Source organism: Gymnogyps californianus, chromosome 1 (genome assembly GCF_018139145.2).
Source record: "Gymnogyps californianus isolate 813 chromosome 1, ASM1813914v2, whole genome shotgun sequence".
Lineage (NCBI taxonomy): Eukaryota > Metazoa > Chordata > Aves > Accipitriformes > Cathartidae > Gymnogyps > Gymnogyps californianus.
In genome coordinates, this window is record NC_059471.1 from 4198305 (window position 1) to 4212311 (window position 14007).

At 43.5% G+C, this 14007-nt stretch overlaps 1 protein-coding gene across 3 annotated transcripts in view; it reads right to left on the reverse strand.

Moving 5' to 3' along the window:
* The window catches only part of NARS2 (asparaginyl-tRNA synthetase 2, mitochondrial), a 52979-nt gene that overhangs the window by 7039 nt on the left and 31933 nt on the right, over positions 1–14007 (reverse strand). For all 3 annotated transcript variants that reach the window (XM_050901734.1, XM_050901743.1, XM_050901751.1), the window contains 6 exons: positions 13799–13931; positions 7305–7403; positions 6834–6871; positions 4974–5040; positions 3342–3479; positions 2094–2191 (listed from right to left, as the gene is read on the reverse strand). In XM_050901734.1, coding sequence (XP_050757691.1) covers positions 2094–2191; positions 3342–3479; positions 4974–5040; positions 6834–6871; positions 7305–7403; positions 13799–13931 — 573 coding nt within the window. The remainder of the gene's footprint in view (positions 1–2093; positions 2192–3341; positions 3480–4973; positions 5041–6833; positions 6872–7304; positions 7404–13798; positions 13932–14007) is intronic.

A 14007-nucleotide genomic window follows, 5' to 3' on the forward strand; every position in this document is an offset into this window, starting at 1 on the left:
ATCCACACTAGCAGCACTTGCCTGGAAGAGAACACCACAAGAAAAGGGAGGGTCTGATGACTAAACTCAGTCCAAAAAGGAAAGGCAGGAAATTAAGGGAAGACATGATCAGTGGCTGTCAGTTCTGGTAATTGGTAGACAATCTTGAACAGATTCCCAACATGCTTCTTAAAATGCAAAGTTTGTTTTGTCAACATAAAGGGTTGATTCCAGCTTCATGCAAAGACTTGTGCATATTCTTAACTTCAAGCATGCCAGTAAACTCTACTTGTGAATGTTTGGAGAGTACAGGCCCGAATATTAAATTTACAATGACATGCAGCCAACCTCATTTATGAGTGAGTCAAAATCTCTTCATATATGTGGCTACGTGGCTCCCCTTCTGCAGTGCACAAAACCACTGAACTCCCGTGGCTTTATTAATGTGGGTCAACTGTAAAACTACTAAATAAAATACGTCTCTTTCTAATTGCCACCAGTGCACCCTCTCTCCTTTTCCTGCCCTGGCAGAACCAGAGTAAAGTTGTTGGTTTTTTTTTCATTTCTCTGAACACGAACAGAAAACTCTGTAGGCAAACAGAGACCACTCTTCTCATCTTCAGTGCATTGCAGCTGTCCCTGACTGGGACTTGGAGAGCTATTGTATGAAGTGTGTATAAGGAGACAAGAATCCCGTTCTTTATCTCTCTTAGTTATGCTGGGTCTGCAGGAAGCAAAATTTAAAAGCCTTAACAAAGTATTTGGGCTCAGCAGATCAGATCCTGAGTACTCAAAATTGAGAAAAACATGTGAAAAGAGGTGTTATTTTTCCAGGTCATCTTCAATGCAGAGCTGTACTTTAAGGTCACTGAAGACACACCCCATATGTAGCTTGAAATACTTCCTATGGCTTTCCTGACAAACAAGAAAGTCCAGCTTCAACCTCCACATGGACCCCTCCTCCAGCCCCACATCTCGAGGGCTGTGGACTCTAGATCTTACCGGCAAAAATTCCAAGTGAAAAAGTGCAGCAGGCAATATAGTACTTTGTTTCAGCTGAAGCATGCCTGCTTCGGGAGAGTTTCCAGGGAGAGTAGCAGGAAGCACAGGGAATAATATCATCCTACACCACAAATTGAGAACCAATGTTCTGGTGATTTTAATTGCCCTGTGCCTTTTGGATTCATTATGCTGAAATGGATTTTGCTCTTCTCCACTGACTAGATATATCTCTGTGAGCATGTGGCTGATTTAAGCAACAAATTCATTCCCAGTGTGCAAATGGTGTTACTCTGGGATTAATCCTCCTTCAAAATTGCTTTGCACAAGTGTATGACTAGCCCAAATGGATTCATCTGAGTTATGAAAGGTTCTTTTGAACAATCAGACAGGATCCAGGGAGTAATTGTCTATGGAGAATTACCCCATCTATAACGTCAATTATTGTTAACTAAACAGCAGCTTTGATATTCTGACACTGAATTTAGCCTAAAATTACTCAATGTCACATGATCCAGAACAAAGCAGCAGGGAAAGAGCCGATATGACATAGTACAGGTCCTGGGCACTTCAAGTGAAGCTTCCCACCAAACTTTTAGCAAAGAATCATGTCCTCTGAAATGATGCCACTGAGGCCAGCTGCATCACAGCTAGCAAAGCTTCTGACCAAAACTGCAGTTCCTCAGTTACACAATGTGATGACAAATATATCTAAGCTATATGTCTACGTGACAACCTCCACCTTCGCAATCCACTCTCAGCCACAAAAGCTGCGAAGAAAAGGTGCAAGGATGAAGTGCCTCACATCAGACCCTGTTCCAGATAGTCCCAGCAGAGCTGAGGCATTCTGCTGCCCTGGCCTCCTAGCATAAAATAAACTCTTCGCTCATGAGCTAAAACAGAGAGGCAGTTTGCATACCTACAACAGAAGCACAAGAACTTCTTCACCAGTTCGCAATCACCTACTCAGACAAATAGGTATCTCAAAGACATAAATAGGTTTCTTTTAAATACCATTAGTTGCCCTTCCACTCCTCTGTCTTGCCAGCCACTGAGGGCTGCTGAATCACTCTCAATGTCAGGCTAGTCTCCTGGCACCTGTGGGTTTTCCATACCTCTGTAAGCGTGATTCAAGGAAGGGCAGTCGCTCCTCTCTCAAGCTGCCTCCACACAACTCCCCTATTCCCGGTACGAGGAGATCAACAGCTGCAACCTTAAAAGAAAGAAAACTAATTTAAGTCATGCCATATAGCCATACAGTGTATGGCAGAAGTAGAGCTGACACTGATGGTTGTTTGTAAAAATCTTCCAGAGTCCAGGACACTTAGGTAAGTATTTGCACATGCTTGAAAAGTCTCTTGTTGACAGGAGAAGGCTGGAAGGGAACTTTACAATAACCATCAGTAAGCCTACAGAAAACCTAAACAAGCGCAGTGATGTTCCAGACTGAGGACATCTACAGCAGGTGGTGTGAACTGAATCCCACCAGGTTACTCTGGTGACAACCTCTGCACGTAGGCAAGCCTGGGCAGGGTATAAAGAACCCAACAGCAGCTCACAAGGAAGCAAAGACACAAGGGCAAGTTTCCTGAAGCCCTGATTCTCTTAGAGTTTAAGCTGCTCTGATGCTGTAACTTGTGTTTACCCCCTGTCTGCCCCCATTCCTTGAGCCAGCTCTAGTGGTAATGATACCAACAGATCAATGGCACTCATGCTGGATCCAAGTGTTAGGATCCCAGTGTTACCACTCATGCTGTTAGGTTTGGGCTGGCTGTCTTCTCTGTTTTGTTTTCTAGGGTTATTTTTCTTATTCCACAGCTGAACTGTTGCTAGAATTAAAGCCACTGAAGTGACAGCGGTACACGGTGGGGTAGTTGCTCTTTTTAGCAGAAGCAATGCTTCAGGTTGTCTCAGTTCAACTGAGAAATCACACCTTCAAAGCATGAGGCTTGTGGAAAAAGAGCTTACTTCTTGTGCCTATCTGCTATTTGAGGATTATATGGATCTTACATTTGGATGACAAGAGAATCATGGACTACTTGGAGCCATGCAATTCTAGGCATTTCACCCAGTAGTACACAAGTTTACCAGGAAAAGAAATAAACTATGGCAAACTTGTCTTAAGGGACTGAAGCAAAAACGTAACACTATCCAACTCCTGAATCTTCCTCCTTCTGTTGTTCCTGCTTTGGGGATTTCTTCTACAACAGGAAAAAGACTGGACAGCATCACCTGATGGTCACATCTTATCTTGGACTTCTTGAGTGGAGGCCCAGACTATCCTCATCTGTCTGTCTATCTATCAGTAGGCTAAGACACATGCCTAGCCAAAAAAGCAGTGGAAGTGTGACCCATGGACTCACTGTGTGTTGAGGTCCATCTTCATTGTCCCGCATGTAGAAAGGTTTGAGGTCGTATGGGTAGTTAATCACAAACACAGGAACCTCACCACAGTGCTTCACCAGGTACTTCTCATGTTCTGTTTGGAGGTCACTGCCCCACTGTAAAGACAGCAAAAGGGACCTGGGATCTTGCTTTGGTGCAGCTTGCCTGTGGCAAGAGACACAGCAAAATCCCTGTGTAGGAGAGACGTGCAGCTTTGAATAACATGAAACCAAGCAAAGCAACTTCTCACACAGGCCACTGGGAAAATTTGCTAAGCAGACAGAGTTTCATGAGTTTTAAGGCAGAGCAAAGCAATGAAAATAATATGGTTTAACTTTCACAGAACAGGGCCAGATCATCCCTGCATCAAGCCCAAGCATCTGGTGTCAAATCAGGAAAAAACCCAAACAAACAATAAAAACCCCCAAAACCACACTCCGTATAGCTTAAGGAAAATAGGCACCTATCCAAAGTCAGCTTACTCAACCCAGCAAACCAGCCTTATTTCAGTATTACCTTTGGTATATGGCAAGCAGCTTTGCTAGGCTGACCACTCTCTTCCCTGCTGTGTCCTGTTACACGCTACATTAATTCTCACTTAAGAAAACCCAGCATCCTCTTAACCAATTCTTTGTTATCAGAAACCTTGGACATTTGCAATGCCCTTCACTTCTCCTTTCTTCCAGCGATGTTATAAATTCTGTGGCTTTTGACTAGAGACCTCCAGCCCATTATAGGATGTGCAAAGAATATTGGGGGAGTGAAGGGGAAGAGGGGAACAAATATTCTGCAGACTCTCCTCATCTGAAAATGTCCTGAGTTTACTGTCTTAGATCAAGGTAGTACAGATACAGGATTTGAGGTTCTACACCCACTTGTACACAGAGATGAGACAGTTAGCCAACTGGCTACAAAGGCGGCTTCAGCCAGAGGGTTATTTTTCTCAAAGCATCAGAACAAGATGAAAATTAATCAGTATACACATAAGATAAGCACCACCACGAATGCTCTCCCTACTGGTGTGTGTGTTTGAAATTGGGCAAAATATGATTTTTAGAAAACCATAATCTAACAGTGTTAGAAAGGCTAGCATGTGATTCTTTTTCCCAGTCAACATCTATGCTTTGGAAAGACAAGGGATTCCCTTTACCTACATCTAGATTACATGGTATTTTGACACGGTTTTGGTTTATTAGTCCTTGTTAAACTTTTGGTGCTATCCTAATATCATTCCTTTATTTGAGGACTGTTGCAGCAACTCTCATTAGATGATTGCTACTGTCCACAACACGCTCAGCACTACTCGCATATAGGAAAGAGAAGTGCCTCTGCTAAAGCCTTGGTCCTTCAACAGCAAACTCATCACTCCCTTCCCTGAAAATGTTACATGTTCTTCTGCTACACATCTCACTTCTTATATTGGTCCCATTTCACCCCCAAAGGGCAAAAGTTATACCTAGGTTACAACTGAGCATACACCCCAGGAGGCTGATAACCTGTGCAAAGTAACAACTCTTGTGGTATCAGAAAGAGAGAAAGGATATCTACAAAATTCAGGCTGGCTGTGCACATGAACAGGCACAGGGACAAGCCACCAGGCAACTACCTACCTCTGGCTTGAAAGCGAAAGTTTGAGAAGCTTGCTTCAAAATTTCCACTGCTTCATTGTAGGAAATTCTGCAAGAGGGGGGAAAAAAAAAAAAGTCTTTAAGATAACTATGAAAGGAATAATAAGAAAGTTTTCTGGCTAAGTGCTGCACTGGAAAATTAAGGAGGCATTTCCCCACCACCATGCCAACTTGTGCTGTGATGTTAGACTTCCCGGCAATGCTTCTTTGGACAGAAACCAAAAACCATTTTATATGGCAAGAACCCTATGTCTTCCTGTGCTTCAGCTACATGCAGGGCAGGAAGTGCTAAGCTCTCAAGACACTTTTGCATTATTGCAATGTTGCATTTCAGTCAGAAGTGAGCGCTGCAGAGAACTGCTTCATAGAAATTTGTGGAATTTTTTTTTTTTTTTTTTTTTTTTAGAAAACAATGTGCCCTCATTGGCATAGCTCCAACAACATAGCTCTACTGTTCAGGATGGTGTTAGGCAGAAATAACAGCCCAGAGTGCAAAGGGCTTGTAGCTCAAACATTTTCATTTTACTTTACAGCAATGTTTCTCTACTCCTCTAACAGATCTGAGAGCAGATTCTCCACCGACTTCCACCGGTACAAAAGAACAGCATCATGGCAGAGCAAACAGAAAAAGTGCAGTGAAAGATGCTGCAGGTTTGATAACTGGAAATCAAGATTCAATGGAAGATACTTTTGCTGACAAGTTTTCCACATACCAAGCAAATGTTGTGGACAGAGAGAAGAAAGAATAACCCATTCACAATAATTTCATCTCTCCGTATGATTGGCTAAATCCAATTATAAACCAAATTCCCTAAAGAGCACGAGCTCTTTACACCCAGCTATGAGGTTTCACTAATACAGGGAAGGCTTCTGGAGGAAATACCTCAAGAAAGAATATATTGCTCCACATGTTTGGGTTATGTGAGGCCACGGTCCAAATGAGGTATATCACTGGCACAGGTTCAACGCATGTAACTGACGTATGTAAGCCAGGAATGCCCCAGATCTGCCAGCAGCTGATGAAGAGAGAGACAGAGAGGGAGGGAGGGATGGGCTGACTCACTCTCTTTTTCCTTGGACTGTGGGAGAAGCTGAATGCAACTCTGTCCTCTCAGGAATATCAGTTAGGTGCAAAGAGAGGACTGAAATGGGGAGACAGTGACTTCACTGAGGTCTCCCATGGTGCTTATCCAGGCACGAGGCACAGGGAGGATCTATCACGATCCTGTTGCCCAAGCGTGGCTGTAGCTGCTTAACAGGAAAACCAGTGCTGGGCTGAGCAGCCTTACAATGTTCTGTGGGATGAATGGAGAACACCACTATTTGAAGAGACAGGCAAGAGTAGGGAAGAGGAGGTATTCTTGGGGGTCAAGGAGGGAAACCAAAACCCTTCAGTTCTTTAGTACACAGAGAACTGGGAAAAGGAGTTGCACAAGCAATCGAGAACAGAAAACCAATTGGGATTTTTAAATATCAAAAAATAGTTTCATAAAAAGGGAGCCATTGGAGTGGAAGTGTGAAGGAAGGCAGAGCATCAAAACCAAAACCAAGCAAGACAGTGAGCAAACCACTGCGCAGGTACATGCTGGAAGGAGGACACCCTTATAGAAAGAGGACCTTGTCCAGGGAAGCAAAAGCCAAAGGCCAGCAGATTCAGATGCCAGTCTCATGCAGAGATGAAAGGGCAACTGGCGAACAGGACAAAGGGAATGGCAATTCCTGCTCTTTTGGAGACATTAGGCTAACCCAGAAGACACTGAGTTGGGAAAAAGAACATATACAAAACAGGAACTCTTTCCCCAAAATCCCTTTTCCAGATCATTTTGAAATAGAAGTACTTACGTCACAAATTTGTTCTTCAGCACTTGTTCCAACCTGTCCTTGGTCAAAACAAGAAAAGAAAAAAAAGTAAAGCTACTCTTAAAGGTTCAGGGGCCCAGAGGAAACTCAGAAAAGCTACCTCCCTCTAAGTTTTAATTTGTGGGTCTGCATTGTGATCTAGATATGGGTCAAAATCCGCTCCCAGCCATTCAGTGCTAAAAGGGTACCCGATTATTGGAGCTGATGATTCAGAGGCTGCTAGATGATGACAGCTACATTTCCACCACACTTGCTACCAGCTACAGAAAGTTGTGTGTCCTCTCTCTGTTGGCCTGAACAATCACTTAAGCTTAGGCTGACTTTCAGCTCTTCATAGTCTGTTAACACAGGACAACACAGCAAAAAAAAAAAAAAAAAAATTAAGCCTCCCTATAGCCAAGAGCCCCCCAAATGCATAACAGGATTGCAGCTCTTTGCTGTCACATTTATTACCTTCTGGGTAGGAGCTATGTATTTATGAAAAAGCTCAACATCTCGAGGACATTTGGAGAGCACAGTGCTTGTCACTGTCTTGAAAAGATCTTCCATAACCTAACAGAGAAAACAGGAGTGCATGAAAAATTAACACTGCTTAGATGTCCCAGACTATAAATAAAACACAGTACACATCAGCCAAAGGGTACAGAAGGAGCTTCTGTCCTTCTGCATGGTCAGACTGCATAAGAGGGTACCAGCTTGCTAATGCTCCTAATTAGCAGGCTTGCTCAGTAGCTGAAGAGGACTGGAACCTGTATTTCTGCTATGGGTTTAAGGCTTCAGTGTCTGCTGATGGCCTCAGTACCTTCAGTCAGGTATCTCCAGTGAAAAAAGCACAGCTAAAATATTCAAGCAGCAGTCCTGGTCAGCCACAAACACACACATTACAACCATTTGTGGTGACTAGTCTCAGATTAATTATTAGTGAGGTATCTGTCCTGTAATGAGCAATTCTGGTTTTCTGCTTTGTTGTTAGAAGAGGTAGAACTAAAGGAGAGGAGAATAACCGTGTACTGTGTAGAGCCAGCCCATCAAACAGATCGCAGCTAGAGAGACTGCGCAGTAAGTGCAAAGCAAAGAGAACATGTACAGAGACGAGTAGAGAGTTAAAGCAGAGGACACATCAATGCAGGGATGTTTGAGAAACTAAAAAAAGATGTGGTTTCATTTCCCTAAACTAATGTGGATTAACTAAATGACATTACCATCCAATTTGGATATACTTATCCAGTAAAATGGGCTTCACTCATGAAGAAATTAAAATGCCATTTTGGTTCTAAAGAAAAAAAGCCTCCACGTGGGATGCCACTGCATTTTGATCCACCCATTTTAAGAGTAATTTTCTGTTTTGGTTAAGCAAAGCAGACCAGCTGAGACACTTGCTGTTGCGCAGATTAAGAGTTCCCATGACTCCTCGTAGTCTTACGCCTGCCCAAAGCAGGTAGTTGACACCGGTGTAGTACTGATGATCCCAACTGCTCTTCAAAATCACCCTCCTTATTCTCATCTCTATTGTAAGGAACAGAGCAATGCAGCTGGGCTGCACGTCACCTCAGCCTGGGATGGGACCAGGTTTTTCCCAACAAAAAGCACCTCTGAAAGTCCTGGCACATTCCTATTTTTTTCTTCTGTGAGCATAACAACTGCTTCATTAATTGCAGAGTTGAGAGAAGCGAAGTATCCACCAATGATATCTAGGTGAGTAGCAGTCCCTAGACACCGCAAAGCCCAGGGGAGACGAACTGTGAAAAGATGAACCTAACATTCAGTCAGCAGATCTGAGGAAGAAGCAGGTCTCTGCCTTGCAAGGAACCAGACCTTACAGGGTAAGAGGAACAAAAGGCACAGAAAAGAAGCAGCCGGGCTACTGACATAGCCAAGATGAGATTTCAGGCAGGTTGTTCAAACTCTCATGTTTAGAAGAACTTCCTTCCTCACCTGTCCCAAACTGCTGAAACACTGCTGTGTGCTGATGAACAACCTCTGCATCCCACCAACCTAGAGAAGCTGCTAAATCAGTCCATTTTGACTCCTCTGGAGCCAAACGCAGCCTCCAGACCCCTGCATCAATCTGGGCCCTCTTTTTAAAAAGGGAAGATCCAAATAAAGGAACAGCATTATCATATGCGGATGAACAATTTTACCCCTACTGGTACTCAAACACGGAGGAAATGAAAAGCTAGCATTCCTGCTGCTGAGTGGCAAATAACCAAACAGTCAGCTTTGAACTTTCTTCAAAGTAGCTAGAAAAAGGCTTATGCAAATGAAATTAGAAAACTTCTTGGCAATTCATCTGGTTTCACCAGGCAGAGACGAAGGGATTTTACAGTAAGCTTCCTCTTTCTAGAAAATGAAAGTATCATCTGGTTTCAGAAAAGCACGTTGTTTAATTAGCACTTTTTTTCCTCACTGTGCGATAAAGTAACAATTAGGTTCCCACAGCATTCAACATAAGCAGCTTCCTCTTGTGGAAAAAAGATGTGGGTGGTATGGGAAAAACAATCTGAGAAATATTTCCAGGTTTGAGACTGAGGTTTTATCCTGGCAAAAAAGACAGACACGTGGGTCATGCATTGGCCTCCTCGCTGCTATTATTCTTATTTATGCCAAATGTGTACTAGGCACGAACAGTGGAGGGAAAAAAAAGAAAAGGGGGGGGGAAGCTCCCGAACTCAGAAGTTATGGCTTTAAGCATATAATATAATGAAGGACTGGAAAGTAGGCTATACGAAAAATGAGTGGAGAAGCATAACCACTGGCTTGCTGGTTTGAGGGAACACGTGAGCTGGAGATACAGGCGAAGTTATTGGTTTGAACGTATCCTGAAAGAAACATGTTTGATAGGGGACTTATACAGGCAAAAAGCCACTGGAATCACAGCAAGTAGCTCGTCTCAGAGGTGGGATTCCTGACATCCAAGAGCCCGTTAATATGGTTGCTTCATAATGGAAATGTAGAAATTGTGCTGGTAGGAGGGCAGGTGAGGAGGACAGAGGTAAAAGTTTTCCCTTCTCCCTCATCCCTCCCAGCCCTTCTCTCTTGATTTTCACCTTTCAAAGAAGTTCAGCAGTATCAATCTTGGCCTTCCCCGATGTTGCTGTGGCACTTAATGGTTAACTGTCCAATTTTGACTGGGAGCAGCTCCCAACTGTATTGTTTAATTTTAACTTGGATCTTTTGATACTGCAACTTATCCTCTTCCCAAATAAAATTATGACCAGAGTTGAAACAGAGGAAATCATCAACAAAACAGCAGTAAATGTCAGCAGCAGCAATTGAAAGTGCTGTGCACTACAAGAAGGGTTCAAATCATTGTCTTTATTACATAAGACACTTTCAGAAAAATCACTGCATATGGATGCAGTGTAGGTCACAGGGTATTTACATATGAAACAGTCACCAAGTGGACCATTATTTCTTGCCTTCATGCTTGGTCACGCACACCATACAGGGAGATTCGCATCTGATCTTGGTCATAAAGTCTCCTCTCAGCTATATAACCAACAGCTCAGGACCCACTCTGGAGAGATGCTGTTGTTACAAAAGGAAGGAGACTCTTGTCTGTCAGACCACTGGCCATCGAAGCTGAACAATAAATGTTGATGGAAATTAGGAAACAGAAAGAGCCTCAGCTATGGCAGCTGGATGCCCCTTCAGAGAAGGAACCTGCAGCCCTGCAGATACCCCAATGTCCCTAAAGAGCGCTGCACCAGACACTTGGAACAAACCTTTCCCATGTGATTACCAGTGTTTGTTCCCATGAGACTGCAGCCCGATCTGGCCAACTGTCTTAGCTTTGGCACTGAAGACAGAAAGTACTCTGAGTGCAAACTACTCTGGAAATCAAACCGCACCCATGTTTCCGACCTGAGGTCCCTGAAACTGACACCCAAGATCAGTGCTACTGCTGATTTCATTTCATGCCTGAATTCCCTTCTGTAAAATGGAGGTGATAATGCTCCTTGTCACTCGGCTGTAATGACAGCAAATTAATTTTGATGAAGTACGTAACCAGTGGAAGACAATACTTCTGCCCTCAGGACAGAGCCCAACTACTATGTGTTAAATTGTATTCTCCATCTTAAAGAGATGTATCCTCCATCTCTTAAAGAGACAGAGGTGCTAGGATAGGATCTTGTTAAGGAAGACTAACACAATGCATAAACTCCCAAAAATGCCCTCAGGAAAACTTCCTTCTGGCATTTCCTAACTTTACAGCCTAAATAATGGGGGGTTTAGCATGGTTTTGTATGTGCGTTTGATGAAATTCAGTAACAACTGCATCATATGGCCTCTCTGAGACCCCATTAGTGTCATGAGTGAAGTGGGATCCTTTAAATCCACTGCGCTGCCAAGACAGTGGAACGAAAAATAGGAGATAATGACCTACAAATATGGCTACATGAGACAGCACTGAAGAGAGAAGGAGAGGGCGGCAGCAGGCATCTCAGAGGACAGATGAGACTGGAGACACTGGACCTCCAATTCAGGGACTGGAGGGGCGACGGCTCTAGTGAGTCCAGACACTTCCATACAAATTGGACCCCTTCCACTGTCTTACCTGACCACCTTCTAACTCCCTTTCTCATCCAGTTTGGAAGAAGAGTGCCCTGGGGCAACTTGACTCAACTTCTTGACTAGACTCTTATGGAAAGAGACCACAGAGACCTCTCCTTAGATACACTTACATACACTCTGTACACTAAAGTAGCAATATTATCACCCAGTCATGCAGTGTAGAGTACTGCACTGAGCACATGGGACTTTCCACAGAAAGTATTATGAAACCAGTATTGTGATAGTTTAAGTTTCTTTGTAGCACTAAACCACATTTTGGCACAGAACTGAAATTTAGATTGCACGATCAAGACACATGAGACTTCACAAGAACTGTGCTACTAATTTAGGAATAACTGAGCACTACTCTGTGCAATTACAGTGGGGAAAAAAGGCTGTTGCTCTAAGATTTCAGGCCCTTTGCTCCCAAATACATGTAACTTTGTTACTAAATCTTCTTTTTCCTTTTATTTTGTAAGGAAAGCTATGTTTCTTTTAGAGCTTTGGCCGAGAGAAAGATCTCAAGCCTCATCAGTGAATCGTAAAGATGTACATCTTTGTAGCAAGGCTCTTCTTTAATGGTGTATAAGCAAATACTTCAAGATGTCCCTGAAGAAGCCGAGCATTCCCTTGCTGAAGTTAGAGGTATTGAGTTCAAATGTTGCATACCAATTTTAAAAATAAATTTTAAACAATCCAGCTCTTTATGTGAGGACAAAGTTCAGATGCTAACCCTGGCCAAGAGCCCCCAAGGCTTTCAACTGGACGTTTTGCACCGAACAAACAACTTGCAGATGATGACAAACAGACTAACTGCCCAACGGGCAGATACATGAGAGAACACTGAATTTAGGTCAGTTACGTGGGGAAAAAGAAACTTAACTTAGGCTTTAGAGCAGCTGTCAGGTTTTGTTTTTTTTCTTTTTAAAGAGAGATTGCCCAATGATTTAAAAATAAACAGAACGGGAACTCCACTTCTGCAAATGAGAACATCACAAAAGTAAGCATGTTGCAATGTAGACTTGCTATGAGGAATGCAAAACAATGGCTGCTAGGAGACTTTCTGAGAAGCATCTTTCCCTATAACAAAGACTTTGGGACAGAGGGAAGAAGCGAAAGAGGAGAGCACAAGCTGAGACTTCACGAGATGTTTAGCAACAACAAAAGCCAGGCCAAGGGGGTGAAGTTCCTCCTTTCCCTACAAATAAAAGCCCTACACATTCCAGAACTGTTCTCAAATCTAATTCTCTGAATTGTCTGAACTGTCTGTCTATACTTCAAAAGCCAAGAAATTAGGGTTCTCAGCACAAGAGTACAGATGTGTTCATGCTGTGTTCAAGGGCTCAAACACCACTTAACAGAAGACCCTGCTTATTATACTAGATAAAAGCAGTGAAGATTTCAATCAGCTCCTGATTACCTAGAGAAAGAGAGCTCAGGAAGTAAGGCGTAAAATTATACATATGCTGTGGTCTAAGAATACACAAAGTTGTTCTGGAGAAAACAAGAGAGAAAAGAAAGAGTGGGATGCTATTAATGATGGAGCACAGAGACTCCCAACAGGTCAGTCCGCACAGCCCAGTGCTATCCAGATATCCAAGATGCAGAAGCAGCACACACAACAGAGAGTATGTCAGCTCTGCTGTCAGGCCGTACTGACTCAGCAGACTGTGTATGATCCAGGCTGAACAAACCACCACCTGGATGTTATTTTATAAGTCTGTAGCCAGTGCCTCAGGTCTTTTTCTTTTTAAGGCTATTTCTCCAATAGCTTTCCAAGGAGCTTATCTGATATATGAAAGTGCACATGGATGTTTACTCACAAGTCCTACTAGGCATAAGCTGGCTTATGCTGAGACTAGTAAGATGCATTAGCATCCATCATGTGGTTAAACTGCAACCGAGAGGTCAATTCTGAAAAATCAAAAGCTAACTAACTAAGGATTTCTTTCAGTCTTCTGCTAAAGCCACAGTGAATAGTGTATGCCAGGAACTGTTGTTTCTACTTGAGATTTCAATGCAGGTTTCAAGGAGCTCTTTACAGAGCACACCAAGGGACACACTGCATAAATACTGCTCAGATTCACTGGAGAGATGCTGAAGGTTTTGAAGGGGAGAGTGCCACTTTCATTAGCACCAGGCAAGCACAGTTACACATTTCCTGGCAATACAGCAACTGTGCAGCCTCCCATTCAGATGAGGGCTGTGTTCGCACCTGTATCTTCCCTTCCAAATCCCCTCTGCAGCCTCACCTCTGCTGAGCAAACCCTGATCCTCTACCCGTCTCACACAGGGCGAGAGGAGCTGCGACCTCAGTTGAGGGCAGGGAGTACAGCTCAGGAAGGAGGAAAAAGTTCCGGCACCGGTCCTGCATAGACATTTGGAGTGCCCACCTGCATGATGTCTTGGAGGCTTTCAGTGAAGGACAGCTCAGCCTCCACCATATAGAACTCCGCCAGGTGCCGGCGACTCTGAGAGTTTTCCGCTCGGAACGTCGGGCCGAAGGTGAACACGTGGGTAAAAGCCCTGCAAGGTGACAAGAAACAGGTAGGTCAGGCCCAGCGCACAAGCGAGTCTGTTATACTTGAAGCCCCCACTTTAC